General features: G+C 37.3%; 1 protein-coding gene across 2 annotated transcripts; it reads left to right on the top strand.

The window, feature by feature from the left end:
* Positions 1–1,820: 1,820 nt before the first annotated feature.
* Positions 1,821–17,906, top strand: zbtb40 (zinc finger and BTB domain containing 40). 2 transcript variants are annotated; one of them, XM_042498689.1, is made up of 12 exons: positions 1,821–1,888; positions 3,335–3,525; positions 5,547–5,980; positions 6,709–6,902; positions 8,329–8,545; positions 10,025–10,447; positions 11,701–11,907; positions 12,193–12,357; positions 14,695–14,909; positions 15,025–15,181; positions 16,083–16,321; positions 16,959–17,906. In XM_042498689.1, exons 2-12 carry the CDS (start codon positions 3,374–3,376, stop codon positions 17,172–17,174), a joined length of 2,619 nt encoding a protein of 872 aa, XP_042354623.1. In that variant the 5' UTR covers positions 1,821–1,888; positions 3,335–3,373; the 3' UTR covers positions 17,175–17,906. The 2 variants fall into 2 exon arrangements, with proteins under 2 accessions (XP_042354623.1, XP_042354631.1); XM_042498697.1 differs by lacking the exon at positions 1,821–1,888 and adding an exon at positions 1,912–2,175.
* The last annotated feature ends 8,948 nt before the right edge of the window (positions 17,907–26,854 follow it).

The following is a 26,854-nucleotide window of genomic DNA, read 5'->3' as shown; positions in this document are numbered from 1 at the left end:
TATCAGGCTTTTTACAGTCATTTAAAAAGAAGAAAATGTTATGAAATTTGCAAAGAGCACTTTTCAGGCCTAGAGGGGTTTTGGAAAACTCGACCAGGGTCCCTGTGGATCCTTAAAAAGTCTTAAAAGGCATTGAATCAATCTAAAAAAAAAAAAAAAAAGGCCTTAATTGGTCTAAAAATGTCTTTAATTTTTCATAAGTGTTAAAAGTGCTAAGACATAAAAGGTACAATTATAGGAATCGTTTTTTTTCTGACATTGCATTGTTAAATCTCAAAATAGTAGGTAACAAAAAAAGAAAAATTTACAGAATACAACTTGTATTGCTGTCACCCAAAAGTCATTGTTTATATTAATGTAAATATTTGGGCAAAAATTTAAATGAGTCTTACATTTCATTCTGAGTGGAACTGAAAAAGTCTTAAATTCCACATAAATACCCTGAAAGTTTTCTGGAAAAGTCATGAAATTGTGTTTCACACACATGTATAGTTACACAATAGTGTATTCAAGGACTATCAGAAAATTATAAATCCATCGTTTTTTTTTGGGTCTTTTTTTTTTTTTTTTTTTTTTTTTTGATAAATGGTCTAAATGGTGAAATTTTGGTGATACTTAAAGAAAACATGCCCTTTAAACCCACGGGCAACTTTTCTTTTAAAATCACCCAAAAATCACCAATTTTTTTTTCTTTAACCTGTTGACCAAACCAAATTGGCTCGATTTCTTCTCCAACAAGAACTATCATTTAAAAGGCAACTTTAGATTTTTAAAGGAAATATTAAAAACAAATAAGAAAATAACCTGAGAAACATGTATTAAATAGCAAACAGAACAATAAAACAACCTGGAAAAATATATACAGACTTAAATATATTTATAAAATAATTTTAATTGTATAATTATGATAATTATAAGTTTTAAAATGTAACATTTTCCCATTCAAGTAATTGAAAAAAAAAAACTTGTTTTAAAAGAAAAAATAATATATTTTAAACTAATTTTCAGCTTATTTACTTGTCATCTTTTCTTAATTTTTCAATTAATTTTAATATATTCATAAAGCCCATTATCACAAATCACAATTTGCCTCAGAGGGCTTTACAGCATATCACATCCCTCTGTCTTTAGACCCTCACATCGACTAAGGAAAAACTTTTTAAACTTCTTTATTTTTTTATTTTTGCAATTTCTTGTGTCCTTATTTTTTTATTTATTTTTTTATCCATTTATTTATTTCTTTAAACAAATTTCTTGCTAATTTTTGGGGTATTTGTTAGTGCTCCTCACCCTCCTCTCATGTTTTTTAAAGAAATTAAGCCAAATTGCTTTTTAAGGGTTAAGGTGGAGTCATGCAGAGAAATAAAATAAATAAATAAATAAATAAATAAATACATAAATAAATAAATAAATAAATAAATAAATAAAGTAGTTGCACCCCAGCCACTCCCACCTCCACTCCCCTACGGTATTTCTTTCTTGTTTTTTTTTTTTTCTTTTTTCTTTTTTCTTTTGGGACTTGAAATGCAAACTTTTTTTTTTTTTTTTTCAAAATAAACCTTTATTCAGAAACAAATTCTGACCATTACATCAAGTTGATATATAAACAATACAAATTACAGACTGAGCACAGAGCTCACATGGAAAATAAAACAAAATAAATAAACTGACAATGAAATAAAATAGAAAATAAATAAAAGGCTCCGAAGTCTAATTAGACGGTAATATAACCGAGTATAACTTGAAACGTTTCCTCAACCGGAAACGGACCCATTTGGTCGCCGGACCGCCTGATGCCATTTTCAAAACGGCTAACCTTTATTGCGCAGAGCAGAATTGTTCAGCAAAGAAGTTTAAATAAAGAGACGGAACGTTTGAATTATTCAAGGTAAAGACATCCACTGAATGGGAGCTGCTTTTCGTGTGGTCGTCGGGGGTTTATTCCGAGCGTAAACGTTCAAATATCCCAAAGAGTTTCACTGTCCTGACATTAGTAAACTGTTGTAGATTAGATTAGCATCCCGAGCTAAAGCTAGTGATTGAGAGCTCGCAACAGCTAACGTTACCAACACGTAAATACTGACTTCACTCCCCGCCAGCCTCAGTTAGCTTAAAGCTCAACACACAGCCGGCTGCTAATTAAATGTGAACCACTGACTGTGTAATGTTGCGAAGGTAAAGAAGCTTCCAAAATGTTATCTGACATGTTACTTGTTCATTTGCCGAAGTTCATTCATGTGGGAAACTAATGCGGGTTTACACGGCGGGTCAAACCGTTTATCCAGTCTGTGGTTCAGACACACACCTGAATGAAAGAGAACTACTTTAGGACTTCTTATTAAGAAGCGCGGTCCATTTACTATGTTAGCATACATCCAATGCACCAAACGTGCTCAGTAACGTGACAGAAGCACAGTTTCCTTCCTGCTCCCAAAACAACTCTAGCAGGGATACTCAACTAGCTTTGCTTGAGCTGCAGCCCCAGCCCCAAACATATTTCTGAGACTCCGTCATATTTCTATGATTACATGACATTTCTATGATTATAGGATCATTCTGGAATTTTAGAATGTTTGTCAGATTTTATGATCATTCCAGGATTTTAGGACATTTGTTGGATTTTAGGACGTTTCTCAGGTTATTGGATATTTCTATGGTTTGGGATGGTTTAAGGATTCTGGAACATTTTTAGGATTTCAGGACGTTTGTGGGATTTTAGGATGTTTCTAGGATTTAGGGCGTTTCTCGGATTTTAAGGACATTTCCCGGGTTTAGGATGATTTTAGGACATTTCTGGGATTTCAGGACATTTCTAGTATTTAGGATGTTTCTAGAATTTGAGGACATTTCTAGGATTTTAGGATGTTTCTAGGATTTTCAGATGTTTCCAGTTTAACAGGATGTTTCTAGGACACTTCTAGGATTTTAGAATATCAGGGTTTTAGCTAGGACCTCTGTCGGGGGATGCTCCACTGGCACTTTTTACAATATAAACAAGCTCAGTTTTGATGCTGTTTTATGCACTCTGACACCTTTTATATACTAAAAGTACAAAAACAATTCTCAGTGTGAATAACTTTTTTTAAAATTCTTTTTTAAAATATTATTTATCTATTACTTTTATTGTTAATTAGAAAATGATTGGAAGCCAGTAGAATTAACCAGCTTGAACCAATTTAAAATGCCTAACTTTTAAATAAAAGCAGTTGGCCATGCGCTCCTCTGTGTTGCCATCAGTGTGTCATTTAACGGGATTCATTCTTTGCTGTCTGCTGAAAATGTATTAAAAGGCAGTCAGTGTGTGAGTGTGACATGCTGTCGTCTCCTCATTCAGGGGAGCAGAACATTCTGCCGCTCCGGACCAGCAAACAAGATGATGGAGCTACCCAACTACAGCAGCCAGCTGATGCAGCAGCTGTGGGCGCTGAGGAAGGAGGGCCACTTCTGTGACTGCACCATCCTGGTGGGAGACAGCCCTCACCGAGCTCATAAACTGGTTTTAGCCGCCTCCAGCATGCTCTTCAGGTAGTGTGAGCTCTGGGTTTAGAGACGATCTGCATAAATTTGTTTGCAGGTGATTTATTGAAGTGAAATATTTAGTTGTTTGTAATTTATATTCAGCAGGTCATTCAGGATAAATGCAAGCAAAGTCTAAAGCTCTCACACGCGACTCGTGGAGCATGAAGGATGATTCTTGATCGTTCATTTAACAGTAGTTTGTTTTTCTTAAAGAAAACATTTGACATTTCAGCTTAAGGTCCACTCATTTGTTGTTCTTGGAGCTTAGCTCTTAGCTACGTCTCACGTTCCTAATGCAGGAAAACTCTTGTAAGGGGACCTACATGGAGTCAGATCAAGGCCAAAAGGTTTGTTAATTTGAAAAAAAAAATTAGAAAATACATTTTGAAACTTTAAGTTCAAGTTTTGATCTTGAATCATAAAAAGGTGTAGGTAAAGGTTAATTTCAGTTTAAGTATAATTTTGGTTTGACTATATTTTGAATGAATTGTTTATTTCAATTTTCACTCAGAAATTATTTCATTTTGAGACCTTTTTTTAGGTGCAGATTTGATGTTTTATGTAAATTTGATTCAGATCAAATTTTTTGGCATTTAAATCTCTTTTTTTCTTTTCTTTTTTTTGTTACCACTTTTAGATCCTCTTTTCACTTTCAGCTCATATTCTTTCAGTTTCAGAATTAAACTGTCAGTTTCAAATTTTATTTTTCCAACCCATTTTTTTTTTTCAAATTAACAAACCTGTTGGTTTTGATCTGGCTCCATAGACCTGAAGATTAATCTGTCAAAGCTCCTCACACTCTTCTCATGTTTTTAAAGAAATTTAAGCCAAATTGCTCAGGTTTCAAAAGGTTATGGTAGAGGGAGAGCGTAAGAGGGTCATGCATTTGCAACCAGTCAAAGAAACCTTCAGTGAAGGTCAAGAAAAAATAATTAAATGAATAAATAAATAATTTAAATAGTCACACCCCAGCCACGCCCACCCCCACTCTCCCCTGATAAATGAAGTACAGTCACTTACATTTTTTTATATTAATTTGAGTGGCTTGAAATGCAAACTTTTTTTTTAAATAAACCTTTATTCAGAAACAAATGGCCATTACATCAAGTTGATATACAAGCTGTACAAATTACAGACTGAGCACAGAGCTCTCATGGAAAATAATGTCATAATATGTTATTTAAAAATAAATAAACTTTAAAAAAAATAATATGGAAAATAAATAAAGGGTCAGAGGTCTAATCAGAAAGTAATATAACTTAAAAGTAATGATGGTAATAGTATTATTTATCCAGTATCTTGCTTTTGACAACTACAGTATGTGGGCAGAACGACCTGTTAGAAGGCAGTCGCTCTGTTGCTGTTTTTTTGGGTTTTTTTTCCTCTTTTTTTTTTTTTGTCATTTAACATAATTGTATTAACCATGGCACTATAAAGACAATATGGGTAATAAATGGGAATGATGACTCTTTTTTTAACAATATTTTTATTGAAGTTTCAATTGTATATCAAAACATGTACATCAATGTACAAATATACAATATATATCCACTAATACAGTCACTTATTCCCACAGACAGAGAAAAACAACAAAAAACCAATAATAATAATAATAATAATAATAATAATAATAATAATAATAATAATAACAGATTATAAAACAACCAAACTACATAAAAATAATTCGATTAAATAATACTAATAATAATTATAATAATTGAAATAATGAATAATGAAAAATGAAATTTAATTAAAATGAGATAAAATATATTAAAATGCAGGATCAATGCTTTCATGTTATCCATATAACATTTCCTTTTCAGTCAGTGATACTAGTTTCCTTGGCCAAGAAGGACATAAATGAGAAATAAATACAAACAAACCTTTCTCTTTTCTCTTTCTCACTAATGTTGTCCTGTGTGTCTGTTCTCCAAGAATTTGGGAACGATGACATAGTGATAGTTTGTGACCTGTGACTCCTATCAAATGGGAACTTTTCAAATAATTAAACTGATCATGTCTGTCAGGTCTCTCCTGGATGGCTCCGACACCATCTCCATTGATACAACCATGGTGTCCTCACAGGAGTTCGGCTGTCTGCTCGACATGGTCTACACCGGCAAGCTGCCTCTCGGCAAACACAACGTAAGCCGCATTGTCGCCGCTGCAGACAGCCTGCAGATGTTTGACGTGGCTGTGGGCTTCAAAAACATCCTCACCAGCCTTGTAAACCCACAGCCCCCAGTCCCAGTCCTCTCTACACAAACCCAGAGCCCCACCGCGATCAACAAAGCCCAGAGCACGAACCCTGGAGGTTCAGCTTCCCCCAACAAGGATGAATCAAAGTCAGACAAGACAGAGCTCAAGCCTGAGCTGAAGCAGGAGGACTGTCAGAGTGAGGGTGAAGACGCAGAGGAGCCAGCATGTAAAAGAACCTGCGTGGAGCTCTCCGAGTCAGCAGGTCAGTCTCAGCTGCTCACCATGAAGGAGTTAAGAAACGTGTTGAAGGCAGAAATAGAGCTACCAGTTAATACGCACAATTGTTCATGTTAATTCAATCCAATGTAACAATTCTACAATATGCAACACAGCAACTTTTTACTGTCCCAATACTTTCTAACTGCACGCCATGCTTTTATGCCTCCGCGCTGGCGATAGCCATGGCAATACGTTTTCCAGTTGTCCATCCATCCCATTCTCGTGATTGTGTTATCTACAGAAGGCATTTAGGGAATTTCTTCAAATTCAGCCCAAGCGTCCATTTAGAGTCAAGGATAAAATAATTGAATTTTGGTAGTTATAGGTCAAAGGTCAAGGGCACTGTGACATTATCTGTCCAATATCTCATACCGCTTGTATGGAATATCTTCAAATTTGACACAAACGTCCACTTAGAATTTGGAATGCAAAAGTTGAGGTCAGTGTGACCTTGAGTCCTTGTCAGTTCCCATGAACACAATATCTCGAGAACACCTTGTGGGATTTTTTTTTTCAAATTTGACACAATTGTCCACTTAGTCTTAATAATAAAGTGATGAGGATATGGTGGTCAAATGTCAAGGTCTTTATGACCACGCACATGTGTGTGAAACATCCATGTTTTTACAGACGTGTGTAAACTGTGAGTGCAGCTTGACTGGTGCACAGAGCTGCGTGGCGGTAATGCTGGTCATATCTGTGTGAACACAGAGGCTGAAGAAGCCAGAACCTCAGAAAGCGTAGAGGAAGAAACCAACACGACAGCAGCCGAGGTATCGAATGGGCCTGCAGCTGGTCTTCTGGAACGTTCCTCTCAGCTTGTGGAGCTCCTCGCCAACATGTCATCTGTCCTGGAGTTGCTGAGCCAGGCAGCGCAGAGAAGCCTGGGTGAAGAGGAGAGGCAGGTAGGACAGAGTTACAGGTTTGGCGTTTGCTTGTAAACTAAGTGAGTTTTACTGTCACTGTTACTCACCTGAACACATTGCATGTATCTCACAAATGTATGTAAATAAATCCATGTTGACAGTGGTCAGTCTCCTCCCAGTGTTACTCCGCAGGGAACTTTTGAGGTGTAAATTCAGTATTTTTCAACCTGGACCTGATCTTAGAACCATTCGCCTATTGGTTTGATGATGATAAGCCTTTTGGGGTGAATGCCAGTATTTTGTGAGATACGGTGATGTAGCCAGCTGAGCCCAGATTTACTCTGCCGAGAGCCGGTCATTTTAGCAAAACTCTGTAAACAAATACCTACGAATGAATTAGGGCTGGATCCAAATAATCGGTTATTCTAGTATTTGTTGGGAAGGTATTTGGTTTTCAGTATAGGCATTCAGATATTCTTTTTTTTTTTGCAGAGAATGAATGTCATTTCAGTGTTTGTGATCCTGCTGCTGCACCTGTCACACACACAGTGACAGGAATGACCATTTTACCCAATGGTTATTAACAGGTTTATTGACTGAGTCGAGCTATTTCCGTATTGGTGTAAGCAGCACGGGAATGCAAACCCGTGAGCCCCCCCGCAGCTCAGTGGAAATTTAACAGACTAATATAGAACACTGGACACAGATTGTTGTACTGATAACTGTTGGTGGTTTGTTTTTTTTTTACTTTACAAACTATAAAGTGTCACAACTGTTGACAAGCAGTTTGAGGCAAACCGGGCTCTCTCTCACCTAACACTGAAGCTCTGTGGCAAAGGGTTTCCCTCACTCACCGGAAATGCTGAAACTGTTGGGGGTTGGGATCCAATCTCTCCCTTATCACCCTCACTTCCTTCATCGTTGAAGCGCATGGTTTCTCTCTACCTGACAGCAAAGCGCACAGTGTCTCACTCACTCACCTGAAGATGAAGCTCTGGGGCACAAGGTATCAGCACAGAGTCTGTCAGCCCCTCTGCAAAAGGTGTTTGAGTGCAACACAGGAAAACTGATGTCAATTCAGGTTTTAAAGGGTTAAATGGAGTCTGGTGGATTTAGTTATAACGATTTTGGGGCTGTTTCTGATTAAACAAAAAGGATGTTACTCTTCAACAAAAACGTCTATATTTGTAGGGAATCTTTCCATAATGTTGTCAAATATTTGCCCTGACTGGTTACATCGCAGCCTGTTTCATGCTGCCAGCAGCTGCCCTCTCATTTTATACTTGACTCACTTAAAAAATTCTCACTCACATTAGTCACTGAGACACAAAAACATTGGAAAAATAATTCCAGGTTGAGAAATACTGAGGCCTTTAAAAACTGGAATCTCAGAATCATATTTAACGTAGGTCATATACGTATTCTTTAGTTGAGGAAAATAAAGGGACATGTCTGCTCCTGTCAGGTTGTGTGTCAGTGCTGTGAGGAGGCAGATTCCAGCTCAGCGCTGAAGAAGCTGATGAGCAGAGTGAAGGAGGAGCAGCTCAGCGAGGGAGCGCTACTCAGGCTGCTCCTGGCCGTCCAACAGAAAGCTCCCTCCTCCTTCCCCACACCGCTGCTGTCTCTGCTGGAGGAGGTGGAGACGAACACACAGGAACACACAGAGGAAAACCAAACTGCAGGTAAAGAAGAGCACTCTATGACAGTGTGAGTGGATATTTTCTCAGCCCACTGAAATATATTTTGGAATGTCGTCTTTGACAAAACAAAACAAAAAGCTTCTTTTCTAAAGGTCAGGCAAAATATATCTAAATGAATCACGTTGGTCATTATTCTTTGATTTACTATTCTGAATTGTTTCATTGTATTTTTTTTATATTGGGAGGGGAGAAGTGGTATGTGCATACATGTATAAATGTATCTTTGATATGTGTATACATATACAGTATATGTGTACATGCAGTGCGTTAATTAGTGAAAGTTCCATTACTATTACTGTTTGGGTAGGATGAATAGGATTTTTTTTTTGTAATCATCTTTTCATCTTCTTTTCATTGTACTTATTTCTGTATTTTTTAATTATTTTTATTTATTCATTTATTTATTTTAAATTTCTTTATTGATTTTTTTTAAATAATACAACTTCACAGGTCAATCTAAGCCAGCCAGGGTGGGGAGGAGAGTGGTTAGACAAAAGGTTAACTGTCCTTCTGGAGTATCAATACCTGCAAAAAAGTTGCTAAACATTTGAGATACAGCTGTGTATGTATGACTTATTATTATACTCTGCACAAAACTAAACAAAAATTTGATCACAAAAAACCCTTTTTTAGTTAACTATTAAACCCTTGTATATGAAATACACTACTGGCATGTTTAGATTGGTTGTTGGGTTGTTGTTAGGATATAGGTAATAGTTGCCATATTTTTTTATGGCAGCGTGGTGGTCATAGCTGAGGCTGGGGGCTTTGTTTTCAGGGTGTCCGTTTGTCTGTCGACATGTTCGTCCATCTGGCCCATTCTTGTGAACATGATATCTCAAGAACACCTTGAGGGAATTTCTTCAAATTTAAAGCAAATGTCCACTCCAACGTCAAGGAAAAAATTATTAGATTTTGGCAGTCATAGGTCAAAGGTCAAGGTCACTGTGGCCTTTCATCCGTCTCATTCTCACAAACACAATATCTGAAGATGGCCTTGAGGGAATTTTCTTAAATTTGATAAAAACATCCACTTAGACTGAATGATAAACAGATTAGAATCTGGTGGTCAAAAGTCAAGGTCACGGTGACCTCATGAAACATGTGTTTGGCCATAACTCAATTCATACGGTCAGATTTCACACAGATGTCTCATAGTACGATGAGGTATAATGATATTCTGACATTTTATATCCAGTAGGTCAGTTGTGACATCATAATGTTCTGCAAAAACGCTTAAGTACCCGTTACTCAACGTCATACCACAGGAACAGAAGATGAGACATTTGTCTAGATACTAAATTTTTGACACTAATTCTGGGTGTCCACCTTGAAACTGTGCAGATTGTAGGAATCTTCTGTGTCGCCACGGGGGGGAGATGTGCAGCTTGACTGATGCGCAGAGGCATACAACAGTGTGGCTGTAATTCTAGTTTTTGATCTCCTTCCTGTCTTTTGCAGTTGCGTCTGAAAAGCAGAACGGAAGCACAAGTGAAGAAAAGCAGGAGGAGACAGAGGAAAACAGTAAGGAAGAGGAGGAAGAAAACAGTAAGGAAGAGGAGACCGAAGAGGAGGACAAAGTCAAAAATGCTACGACAGGTTCTTCCTCTCCTCCCCCCTCCCCCTCCTCTTCCACCTCCCCCTCCAAGCCCTACTCCTGTCGCTGGTGCAAGAGGGGTTTTGCCTACAAGTGTCGAATGCTGGCCCACATAAAGCGTTGCCCATTGTCCCAGGAGTGTGAGCAGCAGTGCCCAGAGTGCCCAGAGAAACTGGCCAACCAGCGGGCCCTGCAGCGCCACCGGGCCGAGGCTCACCGCAACACCGCACGCGTGAAGAAGAAGGTGGCCTGTGACCTCTGCGGGCGAACCTTCGCCCATCCCTCAGGTGAGAATTGCTGGTCCATGCAGAGTCATGCCTGGAACATACACTCTGTGTTTGTACACAACACAAATGATAATGCCCGCTTATACACTCTGTCCCTCTATGATACCTGAACTGGCAGGTCATGCTGCCTTCATGTGCTTCTCGAAAATAAAGAATTTACCGTTTTTACGAGTTACTAGCACATGAACGGCCCTCCAAAGTCGTAATTAGGAGTGGGAACATAGGACTGGGAAATGGCAGAAAGCATGGAAACTTCGAAAAAAAGTTTATACTTTTTTATTTTGGTCCTATTAGTTATAATTTACTTTTAGTAGTTGCACATTTTAGTATATGCATCTATTAGCTGTAGCAAGCAAGCAAACTTTTAACTAAAAATCATGCCAGGCAAGTACACTGACATTATTTTATAACACAAGTTGCCAACTTGATGTCATAAATGCAAAAACATGGCTTATTCACATATTAAATATCAATTTTTGATCACATGTAAAGTATAATATGGTATTAATGTTAACTGCTGTCCATATAGAGTGACCTAGATTAAATAAAAATATCCAAAAATAAAATATTACAGATAAATATAAATTACCTGGAAACAGCTATCAGCCTCTAGTTTAAATGCCCTTAGCATTAAAAAGTTACCCATCTTCTTTGCAGCTTCCATATTGTTCCCACTTCATGACCTCAAAGTACATGAACACAACAAAGTCGGCAGAACAACTGCCCAACTTGGAAACTACGACCGTCCGCCATCACACGAATGAAGCATCAGTCCTCAGTCCAGACTGTTGTGCTACTTTGATGCATAAAGTTGGCAGTTTGCAGGTCATGTCCACTGTGGGTGGCTGATTAACGCATATGTTTGTGCCCCCGCCCCCCCAAATAGCAATCATGTCATCCACTGTAACATTCAAGTGGTACATGAACTCGACTTGCTCCATTCAAGGACAGCACCTTGATGCGTAAATGTGCAGTCCTCATTTATAATACCACAGTACTACCACTTTCTCGTATGTAAGTCCCAGAAAAAATAGTCGTATAATTGGGACATTACGGTAATAGTGTACAATCCTTTACTTCAAGATTAATTCATGACTAATTTTAAAAGCTGAGTTACATTTTTAAATATAAATTTGTGTTGGTTGTAACAACCTAACATGCAAATGTTTCTCAGATGCAGCAGTGAAATGTCACTGTCGTTTGTTACTTTCTCAACTTACCTGTAATATCTCTGCTCCCTCGTCATACTTCAGGCATGATTTACCACAAACGCACCGAGCACTTTGAAGAGAAACCGTTTGCTTGTGAGGAATGCGGCGCAAAGTTTGGCGCCAACTCGTCTCTGAAGAATCACATGAGGCTGCACACAGGAGAGAAACCGTACCAATGTAAACACTGCGACATGAGCTTCAGCGTGGCTGCTGCACTCGCATACCACACCAAGAAGAAACACTCCGAGGGTAATACTGTCACACACTCACACACAGATGACCATTATGATATTAGACCACTGAATATCTTCTTATTGCAATCTACCATCTCAATTTCATAAACCATACATGTACATCACAGAAAAAAATAAAAATCTAAAGGTTTCCAAATGTTGTGTTGTTGAAGTGTGTCAGCCTGAAAAGTTAGTCTCACCTTTGAATTGTTTTTTTTAAAGGATCTCTTTCTTTAATGTCTTTGCACGTCCACTCAGTTCAGTCTGTGCAGAATCAGTGTGTCTCTTTTCTTGTGTTTAGGAAAGATGTACGTGTGTCAGTACTGTAAGGCCGTCTTCGCCCAGTCCATTGAGCTGACACGTCACGTGCGAACACACACTGGCGATCGGCCCTACGTGTGCCGAGAATGTGGCAAAGGTTACAGCCAGGCCAGCGGACTCACCGTCCACCTGCACACCTTCCACAGTAAGAACACACACTCACATTCATGTTGCACTGTAAGATAATCCTGTGTGCATTATTTACTGTCACAATGTTTAAACAAAAAAAGATTTTAAAAAATTTCAGCTTTCATAGTTTGCTTTACGGCGTCATCACCCAGTCCATTGAGCTGACACGTCACGTGCGAACACACACTGGCGATCGGCCCTACGTGTGCCGAGAATGTGGCAAAGGTTACAGCCAGGCCAGCGGACTCACCGTCCACCTGCACACCTTCCACAGTAAGAACACACACTCACATTCATGTTGCACTGTAAGATAATCCTGTGTGCATTATTTACTGTCACAATGTTTAAACAAAAAAAGATTTTAAAAAATTTCAGCTTTCATAGTTTGCTTTAGGCCGTCGTTTTTTATTTTTATATATATATATATATATATTGGTTGTATGAGGAATTCATGCATAGTCAGTGTATTACATACACACACATACACAAACACAAAAAGAAATATTTTCAATATACTACATGCTTAGTAGATTAACACAGCCTGGGATATGTCAATTAAAATGTGGTTGTATGAGGAATTCATGCATAGTCAGTGTATTACATACACACACATACACAAACACAAAAAGAAATATTTTCAATATACTACATGCTTAGTAGATTAACACAGCCTGGGATATGTCAATTAAAAGCAGCAACACTGATATTTATACAGTATTAGTAGACATTAGTGTGATTTTCTACGTTCATCAAGTTAATTTTTTTAACCAACATTAGTCGTAATCATAAGTATCAAATATTCATTAATTTTCAGAATTTTAAGCCTTTAAATGCCAGGTTTTCGTCACTGTTTTGCCAGTGTTTTTAGATGAAAAAAAAGAATTACTTTCAGTATACATGCTAAGTAGATTTTTTTTCATTATGACAGCCTGGGATATGTCAATGATTTACAGCAACATTGACTGTGACAGTGCACCTAGTGGAAATAGCATTAGTGCCTCGATATGCTAAATACGGTAAAAAATTAAATCATTAGGTAGAAGATAGTAAAAATGACAAATTCCAAGGCAAAAGCCCAAAATGACCCCCAGAAATAATTCAGTGCATGTTTTTATGCGTTGATGGCTGTGGGATCAGAAATGTCAGTTTGTGTCAGTGAGCAGACTGAGTGTCTGAGTGATTTTCTTCCTATAAGCATGTGACTGTCAAAACTCAGGTAGAAATAGTCCAGGGATACATTCCAGAGGGCAGATAGGCAACCCCGTAGTGTAAAATCATAAAAAGTATAAAATCATATTTAGTTTGTTTAACTTTTTATCCCAGATTTTTATTTTTCAGCCCCAAGAGCAGTGACTTTGGCATTTTAAAGGATCAGTTTGGATTCTCCAAAGTCACACGATAACACAAACTAACGTACTGATCAAGGCAGCAGTAGACCAGCAGCTCCTGTGTTCTGTAAAGGTAAAATCACAGTTTTTTACTCTGGAGTCTGGTGGCTTTGAAGAGTACAATATAATAGCTTCAGTTCCCTGTCAGAAAGAGCCCTTTGACAGCAAGGTAATACAGTGAAAATATTCTAAATATAGCTTACACTTAAACTGATATGGAATCGGTTTTGCTGATGTGCTCGTCCACAGCAGTACATTGTTTAGCTTTCATGGTAGTATTCCTGTCTGCTTCTCCAAACTGGGAGCATGCTGACTTCCATCTACTGTAGCTTATGCATTCACTGTGGATAAATACCTCACACAACCTAACTTCAAAGTATCCAAACTATCCCTTTAACCTTTTGAAACCTGAGCAAATTTGCTTGATTTCTTTTTTAAAAAATGGAAGAGGGCAACGAGCAACTTACAAGAAGAAATTATTCTAAATTTGCAATTATTCAATTATTAAAAAATGACCCAAAAAATAGCAAAAAAAAAGAAGAAAAAAGACAAGGAACTGTCATGAAAAAGTGCTTAAAAGACTATAATAATTCTGTAACATAATTTTAAACATGTAAATATAATAATTAGAAATAGTTTGATAGTTTTTGAGACTTTTTTCCTTGTTTTAAAAGAAATAAGTTTCTATATCTACTAATTTCTTGCAGTTTGTAGAACATTTCCTAACAAGTTGCTCATCGCCAATTTTCTACATATTTTAAACAATATCAAACCAATTTGGCCAGGATTCAAAGGGTTAAATATTTGTAAAAGCAGCACAAGAAAAGTGATGTCGAACTAAAATTTGAATTTAAATTTTCTGTATCGTTATGCCTCAGTAAGACATTTTCAGAATAAATGATGGGCTGAGATGAAGCAGTTGTTGAGCATGTCGATGTAATAATGCTGGATTTGCTCCCTGTCAGATCTGTCGGAGCCTCATGACTGTCAGAAGTGTTGTCTCAGCTTCTCCTCGTTGGAGGAGCACCGCCAGCACATCCAGGAGTTCCACCCAAAGGAGTACCACAAGTGTCCCACCTGCAACAAGTTGTTCACCAGCGCCGCCCTGCTGGACAAGCACAAGGGCACGCACGCTGGGAGCAAGCCATTCAGCTGTGACCTCTGCAACAAGTCTTACCAGGTAGGACAAAGTTGTTCACCTTCACAGCTCTGAGGTGACGCTCACTTTGAGGTGACAGTCTTTAAATGTTTATTTCTAGTATTTTATATATATATGTTTCTCACTGTTGCCATAGCAACTGTCAGGCCTGTGGTATCACAACAGGACCAACCACCCTGATGTGTTCGCTAGCCACACGCGACAGCTCAAGACCCTGGTCCAGTGTGACGTCTGCTTCAAGTTCTTTCCCAGCGCTGCCACTGTGGCCAAACACCAGGCTGCTGAGCACCAAGGTCAAGTCAATTTTATTTATAAAGAACATTATCACAAATCACAATTTGCCTCAGCGGGCTTTACAGCATATGACATCCCTCTGTTCTTAGATCCTCACATCGACTAAGGAAAAACTCCCCCCAAAAAAACCCTGTAACCCCTGTAACTGTAAAAAAATTGTAGAGGCCTCAGGAAGAGTGACTGAGGAGAGATCCCTCCTCCAGGACAGACAGACGTGTATTAGATATTGTAAAAAAAACAATTAAATTACAGTAGATTACAAAATAACATATAGGGAAAAGAAAGAGAGAGAACAGAAAGAGAGAGGGGAAGAGAAGCTTAGGAATAATGGTAACAATAACATCACATATAACAATAGTAATAGACATTAAATTAATAAATGCAGTCTTTGAAAGCGTGTGATGTTACATGCAAATGTTTTAAGTGGGGATAACAGGCACATGTATATTAATAGTAGAGGCATGACTAATAATAGTAGCAGGAGAAGATGGCGTTGAGCAGGATTACGGTGAGGACGACATCGGCATGGGAAGAAGAACTCAGCTCACACTATGAGCTTTTGCTCTGGGAGGTTAACGTAGAACACATCACTTCCCTTATGCCTGCTCTGGAAAGTGGCCACAGACAACAAAAGTCCATGACCTTTTCCTGGCAGCAATAGGCTGTAGAAGCATTGTGTGAACTTTTTTGACATGCTGTGAATATAATGGACATTCTTTTCTTTGTGAAAGTCACAAAAAAGACTGTATTACAACCTGTGACAGTGACAGCTTGTTTTTAGTGCAGGTTTTTACATTATTTGCCTCCATTGCAGTGACTGTAGGCAACATAAATGAAGGAATATATAACAGCAGCTCCTCATTGGCTGTCTTCACTTGATCCTGTTTGTCCGTTCTCCAGGCTCAGCAGCGTCGGCGTTGCACTGTCCGTACTGCCCGGCCGTGCTGGGCGGGGAGGAGGAGATGCAGGAGCACATCAGCAGCCAGCACGTCAGTCAGGCCAGCGAGGCGTTCAGCTGCCCCTTCTGCTCCCTGCTGTGCTCCTCCCAGATGGAGCTGCAGGAGCACCTGCTCGCCTGCCACATGGAGACCCAGGAGGAGCAGGAGGTCGGAGAGGAGCAGGCCTCCACCTCCCACACAGTAAGGAGCTCTGCTGCTGCACTCAGTCACATGGGAAATATAGTACGAGCTTCCTGCGGGCTTGTACAATGTCAGCCCTCAGATGTTAAATACTGACATACAAGACATACAACCCCAATTCCAAAAAAGTTGGGACACTGTAAAATATCAGTAAAAGTAGAATGCAATGATATGCAAATCTTTTTTTGTCCCATATTCACTGAATACAGCACAGAGACAAGATATTTAATGTTCAGGCTGAGAAACTTGATACTTATGTAAATATAGACTCAGTACGTTTACATGCAGTTAAATCAAGCTACAGATCGAAGTATGTCCGACTCCACTACAGTAGGTGGAGATATGCCCCCTTTCAGCTAGCTGCTATTGGACCTTCTTCTGGTTGACCTATTAATGTCACTTACCAAACAAGTTAGCTAGTTGCATGGGTCAAAGCGCGGCCCGGGGACTGTGGAGCATGTGCAGAACACCAAGGCCAGTTTAGGTCCCACTGAAGTGCAAACATAAAGGAGTAGCTCGATTCTCAACTGCGTTATTCAGTATGTTGCCTTCTCACCATGTTTTTAAGAGGAATCAAGAAATCAAACCAAGTTGCTCAGGTTTCAAAGGGTTAACATATGACTTTCTGTCCAATCAGGTGATTGCAGCAGATCCAGCAGGCAGCAAAGGGGCGGAGTCAATCATCTCTGAGGAGCAGCCACTGCTGGCAGCAGCACAGCAGGTGTTAGTGGCTCTGTCAGGTGGCAGAGAAGGAGTGTCGTCAGCAGAGGTGGTGGAGGTCAACATGTACGACCTGCTGAACAGCTCAGTCGCCTTCATCTGTGAGGACAAACCTTCAGGTTCTGACTCTTAACTTTGACCCCTGGACGATCACTCTGAACTCAGACTTCATGCACAAGCCAAGGACTCTAAGTGATGTCTATTTATGTTTAGTCAAAAAAAGTCTTATCTGTGGTAGAACCTGTTTTGCATTTTTAATTAGATGTGCTGATACAGTGTTTCACGTTAGTTTATTTTCAGAAACCCAGGTCAGTTTATTGGATTGCGCCCAAAGAGCACACCAAAACAGAAAAACAAAGCTGAGCTTCCTCAGGCTGCCTCGTTTCTATCTGCTCCAGTTACTACACTTCCCATACAACAGTCCCCTGGAGACCAAATGTGGACTTTAAATCAAAGCTAAAGGCCTCACTGTGAGTGGACAAGAGTGCAAAAGTTCTTGACCTTTAAAAAAAAGTTTTCATGGCTTAAACTTTTATAGTTTTTTATGAGCTTTTAACTGCAACTCTGCAAACTCCATTCACTGATTAAGTCTGACGTGTGAGAGAGTGTGCTCACTGAAAAATAACTTTTTCTGCATTTTCTCTCCTATCGCATCGCCTCTTTTATTCTCCAGGTGAGGAAAGGTTAAATCCACAGTAGGCCTGGGCGGTATGTAATCTTTCATACCTTTATACCTTCCTAAAATTTCTCCCCCTGACAGCGAGTGCGCTACTTACTTTGAGCTTCTCAGACCAAAAAATACACAACAGAAACCCACAAAATGTTAAAAAAAAAAATTCTCACACCTATTTTCCCTAATCAACAGAGAAAAAAAACACCTTTTGAATTCAACTTTCTCTCGGTAACAAAAGACTCATCATAAAACACACAGATACAGACTTGACAAAAACAAAATAAAACTCACCTAAACCATCTTGGTTACTCTTGCTAGTAATCAGCAAGTCCAGTGTTTCAACAATCACCCTTCTGTTTGGTTGCAAATATATCCTTAATTCACAAGGTTAAATGTGAAAAACATGCCGGTATTCCCCACACTACTGGCCGCCAGCTGCTTACGGTCCTGTAACTTCTCGCTCCACCACTAGGTGTCGCAGTGTCTTTTAGCAGCTTTTTCAGCTACCTGTTCCATCATGTATTTATGATGGTATTGAAAATCATATCTTTGGGATTTTTAATACACTGGTATACCATAATACTGTGATACTGCCCAGGCCTAATTCACAGGTTAAAATTCATACACACTGTTAAAGCGCTTTAAGATCCCATCATCTCTAACATGTATGTCACGCAAGTCAGCCCATTAAAACAAGTGGAATGTTCAGAATTGGGGGGCAATACATTTGTTTTGATTGATTCATGTAATCAACTTATGCATTGAGTAAATGAAAAAAAACAATTCACCTTGAATGTTTCCAGGAGCTGCCGGTAGTAGCTTTTAGTGGCACGGTGAATTCAATTATTTTTCTCTGTCTATAGCTGCTAACTTTTAACTAGTGAAAAAAAAAAAAAGGCAGCAAAACATTCTTTCATTTTTTAGCTATGTTGCCTAATAAACTTGCCACCGTAGAAATAGTGGTTTCATAACCTTTCACACAAGCCACAACTTAACTGTGCATGTGCACACATGCGCCACAGTTGCACTCTGGTTCTTAAGCCTGTAAAACCTGGATCAAAATCACTTTTCTTGTGCTTGCTTTTACAAGTCCTAAAAACTTTAGACAAATTGGTTTGATTTTTTTTTTTAAAAAAACTTGTAAAAATGCATTGAGCAACTTGCCAAGAAGTGTCCCACGAATTGAAAAAAAAAAGTAGATTTTGAAAATTACATTTAAAAGGCATGGGTAAAATGTCCAGAAAACTTTATTTAACATTATTTATTTTAGTATAGTCATATTTAATATTATCTTGCAGAATTATATTTATATTAAGCACTTTTTTAGGGAATTACCTTGTTTGTTTTTGTGACATTCCCTTTTTTTATTCTTTTTTTTTTGTTGCTATTTTTTGTGCTTTTTACTATTTTTTTGCTGATTTCTTCTTGCTTTCTTGCCAGTTTTTAATTTAGCTAATTTGCCATGATTTCAAACAGAACTAGACCTCTGCAACAAATCCCACAAAAAGACCGAATAACCAACAATGTATTTGTTCACCTCTCAATACTTTGTGTCTCCTACTCTGTCTGTGGCTCTCAGCCACAAACTCTTTGGTTTTTACTAAGAGTAAATCTTGGAAAACTGGTCTCAAATGTAGTTTCATTTCAAAAAAGCTGGGCACTGTAGTTTTTATCAAACATTACTCAAACTGGAGGAAATAGTTCATTTCTTGGGGACTATTTTCAGCAATTGATTAATCCACTGTTTCTTAGTTAAGATAATTTAAAAATGATCAGTTACGAGTCATTTAAAAAAAATACAAACCCCAATTCCAATGAAGTTGGGACGTTGTGTAAAACGTAAATAAAAACAGAATACGATTTGCAAATCATTTTCAACCTATATTCAATTGAATACACTACAAGGACAAGATATTTAATGTTCAAACTGATAAAATTTATTGGTTTTTTGCAAATATTCACTCATTCTGAATTTGATGCCTGCAACACGTTCCAAAAAAGCTGGGACAGGGGCATGTTGTCGTATTTTGCGCTTCATAATGCGCCACACATTTTCAATGAGAGACAGGTCTGGACTGCAGGCAGGCCAGTCTAGTACCTGCACTCAGGGACATCCCTGAAAAAGACGTTGCTAGGATGGCAGCATATGTTGCTCCAAAACCTGTATGTACCTTTCAGCATTAATGGTGCCTTCACAGATGTGCAAGTTACCCATGCCATGGGCACTAACACACCGCCATACCATCACAGATGCTGGCTTTTGAACTTTGCGCTGATAACAGTCTGGATGGTCCTTTTCCTCTTTGGCCCAGAGGACACGACGTCCATGATTTCCAAAGATAATTTGAAATGTGGACTCGTCAGACCACAGCACACTTTTCCACTTTGCGTCAGTCCACCTCAGATGAGCTCGGGTCCAGAGAAGGTGGCGGTGTTTCCAGGTGTTGTTGATATATGGCTTTTGCTTTGCATGGTAGAGTTTTAACTTGCACTTGTAGATGTTGCGACGAACTGTGTTAACTGACAATGGTTTTCCGAAGTGTTGCTGAGCCCACGTGGTAATATCCTTTACAGAATGATGTCGGTTTTTAACGCAGTGCAGCCTGAAGGATCAAAGGTCACGGGCATTTAATGTTGGTTTTTGGCCTTGGCTTATGTGCAGAGGTTTCTCCAGATTCTCTGACTCTTGACTTCTTATTGTTCTTAAGCTGTTGGACTATTTGCTAACGCAGTTGTTCACAAAGTGGTGAGCCTCGCCCCATCCTTGCTTGTGAATGACTGAGCCTTTTAGGGATGCTCCTTCATCATGACACGCATTCCTCAACGTTTTTTGTTGCCCCATCCCAGCTTCTTTTGAACGTGTTGCAGGCATCAAATTAAAAATGAGTTAATATTTGCAAAAAAAACAATAAAGTCTATCAGTTTGAACATTTAATATCTTGTCTTTGTTGTGTATTCAATTGAATATAGGTTGAAAAGGATTGGCAAATCATTGTATTCTGTTTTTATTTATGTTTTACACAACGTCCCAACTTCATTGGAATTGGGGTTTGTAATATATTAATAAATCAGAAGTGCAACTTATCAAAAAGATGAAGATCAGTGTAACTACAGTGACACAATAATAATGACACAAAATGGTTTGCCATGAATTTAGTGATGGATTTGAAATGCAAAATTTCAATATTTTTTCACTAACAAGGTTTTTGTTTAGTAAATGAGACATGGTGCTGGAGTATTGCACCACTTTTTTAGTATTTGGGGTAGCAGGAAGGTGTGTGTGGGAAAGAGTAAGTTCAGTTCAATTCAATTTTATTTTTTGTCCCAAAGGGCAATTTGTGTTGCAGCAAGTGTAAAAACATAATAAAAACACAGGATTTGATTTGTTGTTAATACATTTTGGACAAACACAGAGCTCTATTACACAGCAAAGAAAAAGATGCCAGGCCTGATACACAAAAAATACTTGTTAATTGATACATTTAATGCTGGTTTGGCTTTAATAAAGAACAATATCAAACATTATCAGCCTTATCCTTTGAAATTATATAAGTACATAGAGCTAAGCATTCTGGGTTGTAGCACCCACTGTAGGAATTTATTTATATGATTGTCAGTGAAAATGAAAGCTCAGGAAAGTTATTTCTTACACATCTCGCTTGAGTCGCATTTTTCACGTTTGTGAATTCAGTTAGCCACATTACATGACAATATCAAAATAAAAAAAACACAAGTCCAAAAATACTTTATCACCGCAAAAAAACCACGTTATTCAAGGATTGATTTGTCTCATTAGAAATGAAAACAAGTACAATACTATACTATACTATACTATATTATGATGTTTTTAATGCCATCTTGTACAACATACAATGGTATGACATTTTTATGCCATTTTGGATGACACAGTATAGCATGAAGTTGTTATGCCATTTTGAATGACATACTATACTATGATGTTTTTATGCCATTTTGTACAACATACTATATTAAGACGCTTTCAGTGCTATTTTGGACGACATACTATACTATGACTTTTTTATGCCATCTTGTACAACATACAATAGTATGACGTTTTATGCTATTTTGGACGACATACTATTTTATGACGTTTTCATGCCATTTCGGAAGACATACTATAGTATGACATTTTATGCCATTTTGGACAACATGCTATACTATGATGTTTTTATGCTATTTTGGACAAAATACTGTAGTATGACATTGTTATGCCATTTTGGAAGACATACTATGCAATGACGTTTTCATGCCATTTTGGACGAAATACCGTAGTATGACATTTTCATGACATTTAGGACAACTTACTATACTATGACGTTTTCTTGCCATTTTGGTCAACATAGTATAGTATGACATTTTTATGCCATTTTGGACGACATACTATACTATGATGTTTTCATCCTATTTTGGACGACATACTATACTATGACGTTTTCAAGCCATTTTGGACAACAAACTATATGATGACAATTTTATGCCATTTTGGATGGCATAGTATAGTTTGACGTTTTTATGCCATTTTTGACAGCCCAGTACAGTATGACGTTTTCATTCCATTTTGGACAAAATACTATAGTCTGACATTTTCTTGCCAATTTACACATACTATAGTATGATGTTTTTATGCCATTTTGGACGACATACTATGGTAAGATGTTTTTGAAACATTTTGGACAACGGCATAGTATAGCATGATGTTTTTAAGCCATTTTGGATGACATACTATAGTATGGTGTTTTTAATGCCCTTTTTGGACGACATACTATTTTATGATGTTTTTAATGCCGTCTTGTACGACTTACTATGGTATGGCCATTTTGCATGGTATAGTATACAGTTTTTATGTCATAGTATAATGTTTTTATGCCATTTTGGACAGCATGGTATAGTATGACAATTTTATGCCATTTTGAACAGCGTAGTACAGTACAATGCCATCTTGTACGACAAACTATGGTATGCCATTTTGGATGAAATACTATAGTATGACATTTTTATGCCATTTTGGACGACACAGTATAGCATGAAGTTGTTATTCCATTTTGAATGACATACTATACTATGATGTTTTTATGCCATTTTGTACAGCATACTATATTATGACGCTTTCAGTGCTATTTTTGACGACATACTATACTATGACTTTTTTATGCCATTTTGGACAACATACTATTCTATGACATTTTCATGCCATTTCAGAAGACATACTATAGTATGATAGTTTTATGCCGTTTTGGAGAAAATACTGTAGTATGACACTGTTATGCCATTTTGGACAACATACTATAGTATGAGTTTTTCATGCCATTTTTGACAACTGACTATACTATGACGTATTCTTGCCATTTTGTACAACATACTATACTATGATGTTTTCATGCCATTTTGGACGACATACTATACTATGGCGTTTTTATGCCATTTTGTACAGCATACTATAGTATGACAATTTTATGCCATTTTGGATGGCATGGTATAGTATGAAGTTTATATGTAATTTTGGACAGCATAGTATAGTATGATGTTTTTCATGCCATTTTGCACGACATACTATACTATGACTTTTTTATGACATTTTGTACAACATACTATACTATGACGTTTTCAGGCCATTTTGGACGACAAACTATACTATGACAATTTTATGCCATTTTGGGTGGTATGGTTTACTATGACGTTTTCATGTCATTTTGGACAGTATAGCATAGTATGAAGTTTTTATGCCATTTTGGACAGCATAGTATAGTCTGACGTTTTTTTTAGATTTTGGACAAAATACTGTAGTCTGACATTTTCTCGCCAATTTACACTACATACTATAGTATAATGTTTTTATGCCATTTTGGACAACATAGTATAGTATGATGTTTTTAATGCCATCTTGTACGACATACTATGGTATATTGTTTGAATGCCATTTTGGAGGAGATACTATAGTATGACCTTTTTTATGTTATTTTGTGACGACTTACTATAATATGACATTTTCATGCCATTTTGGACGACATACTATAGTATGACATTTTTATGCCATTTGTATGTCATGGTATAGTATGAAGTTTATGTGTCATTTTGGACAGCAAAGTATAGTATGATGTTTTTAATGCCATTTTGGACGTCATACTATATTATGACGTTTTTATTCCATTTTGTACGACATACTATGGCATTTTTATGCCATTTTGTACAACATACTATACTATGGTGTTTTCATGCCCTTTTGGACGACATATTATACTATGACGTTTTCAAGTCATTTTGGACGACAAACTATAGTATGACAATTTTATGCCATTTTGGATGGCATGGTTTAATATGACGTTTTCATGTCATTTTGGACAGCATAGTATAGTATGACGTTTTTATCCCATTTTGGACAACATACTATACTATGACCTTTTCTATGCCATTTTGGACGACATACTATACTATGACATTTTCATGACATTTAGGATAACTTACTATACTATGACGTTTTCTTGCCATTTTGGACAACATAGTATAGTATGGCGTTTTTATGCCATTTCGGAAGACATACTATACTATGATGTTTTCATGCTATTTTGGACGACATACTATGGTATGATGTTTTCATGCCGTTTTGGATGAAACACTATAGTATGACATTTTTATGCCATTTTGGATGACATACTATACTATAATGTTTTCATGCTATTTAGGACGACATACTGTACCATGACATTTTCATACCATTTGGAAGATATACTATAATATGACATTTTTATGCCATTTTGGACGAAATACTATACTATGACGTTTTTATGCCGTTTTGTACAACATACTATACTATGACGTTTTCATGTTATTTTAATGGCATGGCATAGTATGAAGTTTTTATGTCATTTCGGTAAACATACTATAGTATGACATTTTTATGCCATTTTGGACAACTTACTTTACTATGACATATTCTTGCCACAACATAGTATACGACATACTACACTATGACATTTTCATGCCATTTTGGACGACTTACCATACCATGACGTTTTCATACTATTTCGGAAGACATACTATAGTATGATTTTTTTAATGCCATTTTGGACGAAATACTATGGTAAGATGTTTTTGAAACATTTTGGACAATGGCATAGTATAGTATGATGTTTTTATGCCAGTTTGGACGACATACTATAGTATGACGTTTTCATGTCATTTTACATGACATTTTCATGCCATTTTACACAACATACCACACTACATGGTTTTTGATGATTTTTTGGGCGACATACTTATTATGACGTTTTTTCAGGTTGCAGACTTACCATGACGCAATGGAGCACTGATTCATAATGACACCCCCCAAGTGTCTGTGTTTTTGTCTTCATGCAGTGTCTCATACATGCCTTAAATTAGGATTTTAAAATAAACACATGGAAGACATTTCATTGAATGTCAGACAACAGACTGGATCTCTTTGTTTCACACACATGCAGCACATCATTTTGATGTGCTGCATGTGTAACTAAAACATATGAGCATCCTCTATACAGACTGTGGGTACATTTTAATATATATACAGTACTATGACCTATAATCATCAGCTGATTTGTTCATTGGTTTGGTTGTAAGGTGGTTCTCTTTTAAAGCAGAGTATATGACCTCAATTCCTGCTTGTACCACCATGCAGGTGGTTTGAATCAGTGTATATTGCATGATAACTTTTCACATAGTAGCATGGTTTTTGTATAAATTAAGAGAAGTGAACAAAAAACAAATTCAATGCAAAGAGCATCAAGGTTTCATCAGTTAAAAATGTGCCTGCAATCTGCTTTGACCCCACTAAATGTCGCCTGCTGCTTTAATGGCTTTTTTTCCCAACATTTTTTTTTAGTATTAGTAGTAGTATAGTATAGTATTTGGTGCGGGAGGACAGTGTGTGTGAAACGGAGTCAATAAACTACAGTGTGTGTCATATAAGCAGTTTAATGTGCATGCGCAGTTACTACAACAGTGTGTGTGTGACCTGGGGAGACCACACAGAGGTCAGTGTTGTGTTGGAGTTCATGCCTGTTGGGTTGGATGTATATTATCGCGTGTTCAATAAACATAGACTTGACTTTGTAGCAAAAGAACCTTGTGTACGTCCATTTACATTGTGTGTTCATGTTAATGAAGAATTTATGTTTTTAATTGTTTTTGGACAACCATGAAGCTTTTTGGGACAGAAGAAGACAGTATTTCAGGCTTTGATACACAGACATTACTTGTTTGATAGATCCGCTCACTGGTGGTTTGAATCTTTTCATATAAACTGCAAAAAAGAAAAATACAGAATATGGGCAGCATTATCATTTGAAATTATGAAGTAAGTACATAAAAGTAATGTGCATTTTGGGATGTAGCAGCTAGGTGACATTCTTCTACACCAGAGTTTATTATCAGTGAAAATAACAGCTCAAGACAGCTCTTTTCTCCTCTGACATGTAGTTCTCTCGATTGAGAAAACAAAATAAATATTATTCAAGGTTGGGTTTGTCTCATTAGAAATAAAGACATACAAATTTAACTGCAGTTACTTGTTTATTACAGAAGGATCACGGGTAGCAATCTGCTGACAAGAATTGGATAAATACAAACCTACGGCTTACATTCTGATCACCTCATAAACACTCTGAACGGGCTTGTACCGCAAAGACCTGAGTAGCACGTTGAGTAAGTTAATTTGCGAGTGTGTTGTGCTCAGCAGCATCTTAAAAAATCGAAGAATTTACAAAATTCACACTGAATCTGTCATCATGATTTCTACTGTTTCACCTAGGAAACATTCTTTATAAGAACATTCAGTGCCACTTTTGCACATTTATTGCAGTACATGTTTTTCATTCCAAGCTGAAGTGAAACCAGATAGAAACTTGCTAAAAGCAGCAAGAATAACAAATCAGTCTCACATAAGTAAAAACCCTGATTTTAATGAGAGAAAGCTAAAACATTAGACCCAGTTTGGAAATGAACCAGGTGTACTACTGCTTGTTTTTTTTGAGAACCAAGATGTGTTAAATTATTGTTAAGTATCCCTTTTTTTTTTTTTTTTTTTTTTAAAAAAAGGCTTACAGTAGGTACATGTTTAATTGCTTTTTGTTATATATCTAAAACTG

The sequence above is a fragment of the Plectropomus leopardus genome, chromosome 2 (genome assembly GCF_008729295.1).
Source record: "Plectropomus leopardus isolate mb chromosome 2, YSFRI_Pleo_2.0, whole genome shotgun sequence".
NCBI classification, from domain to species: Eukaryota; Metazoa; Chordata; class Actinopteri; order Perciformes; family Serranidae; genus Plectropomus; species Plectropomus leopardus.
This window is presented reverse-complemented; position numbering and strand designations above follow the sequence as displayed.

Coding starts and splice junctions, on each gene's coding strand:
- zbtb40 (XM_042498689.1), top strand. CDS start 3,374: ATGATGGAGCTACCCAACTACAGCAGCCAGCTGATGCAGCAGCTGTGG. Junction 10,448..11,700: donor AACCTTCGCCCATCCCTCAG/GTGAGAATTGCT, acceptor GTCATACTTCAG/GCATGATTTACCACAAACGC. Junction 14,910..15,024: donor TCTGCAACAAGTCTTACCAG/GTAGGACAAAGT, acceptor CTGTTGCCATAG/CAACTGTCAGGCCTGTGGTA.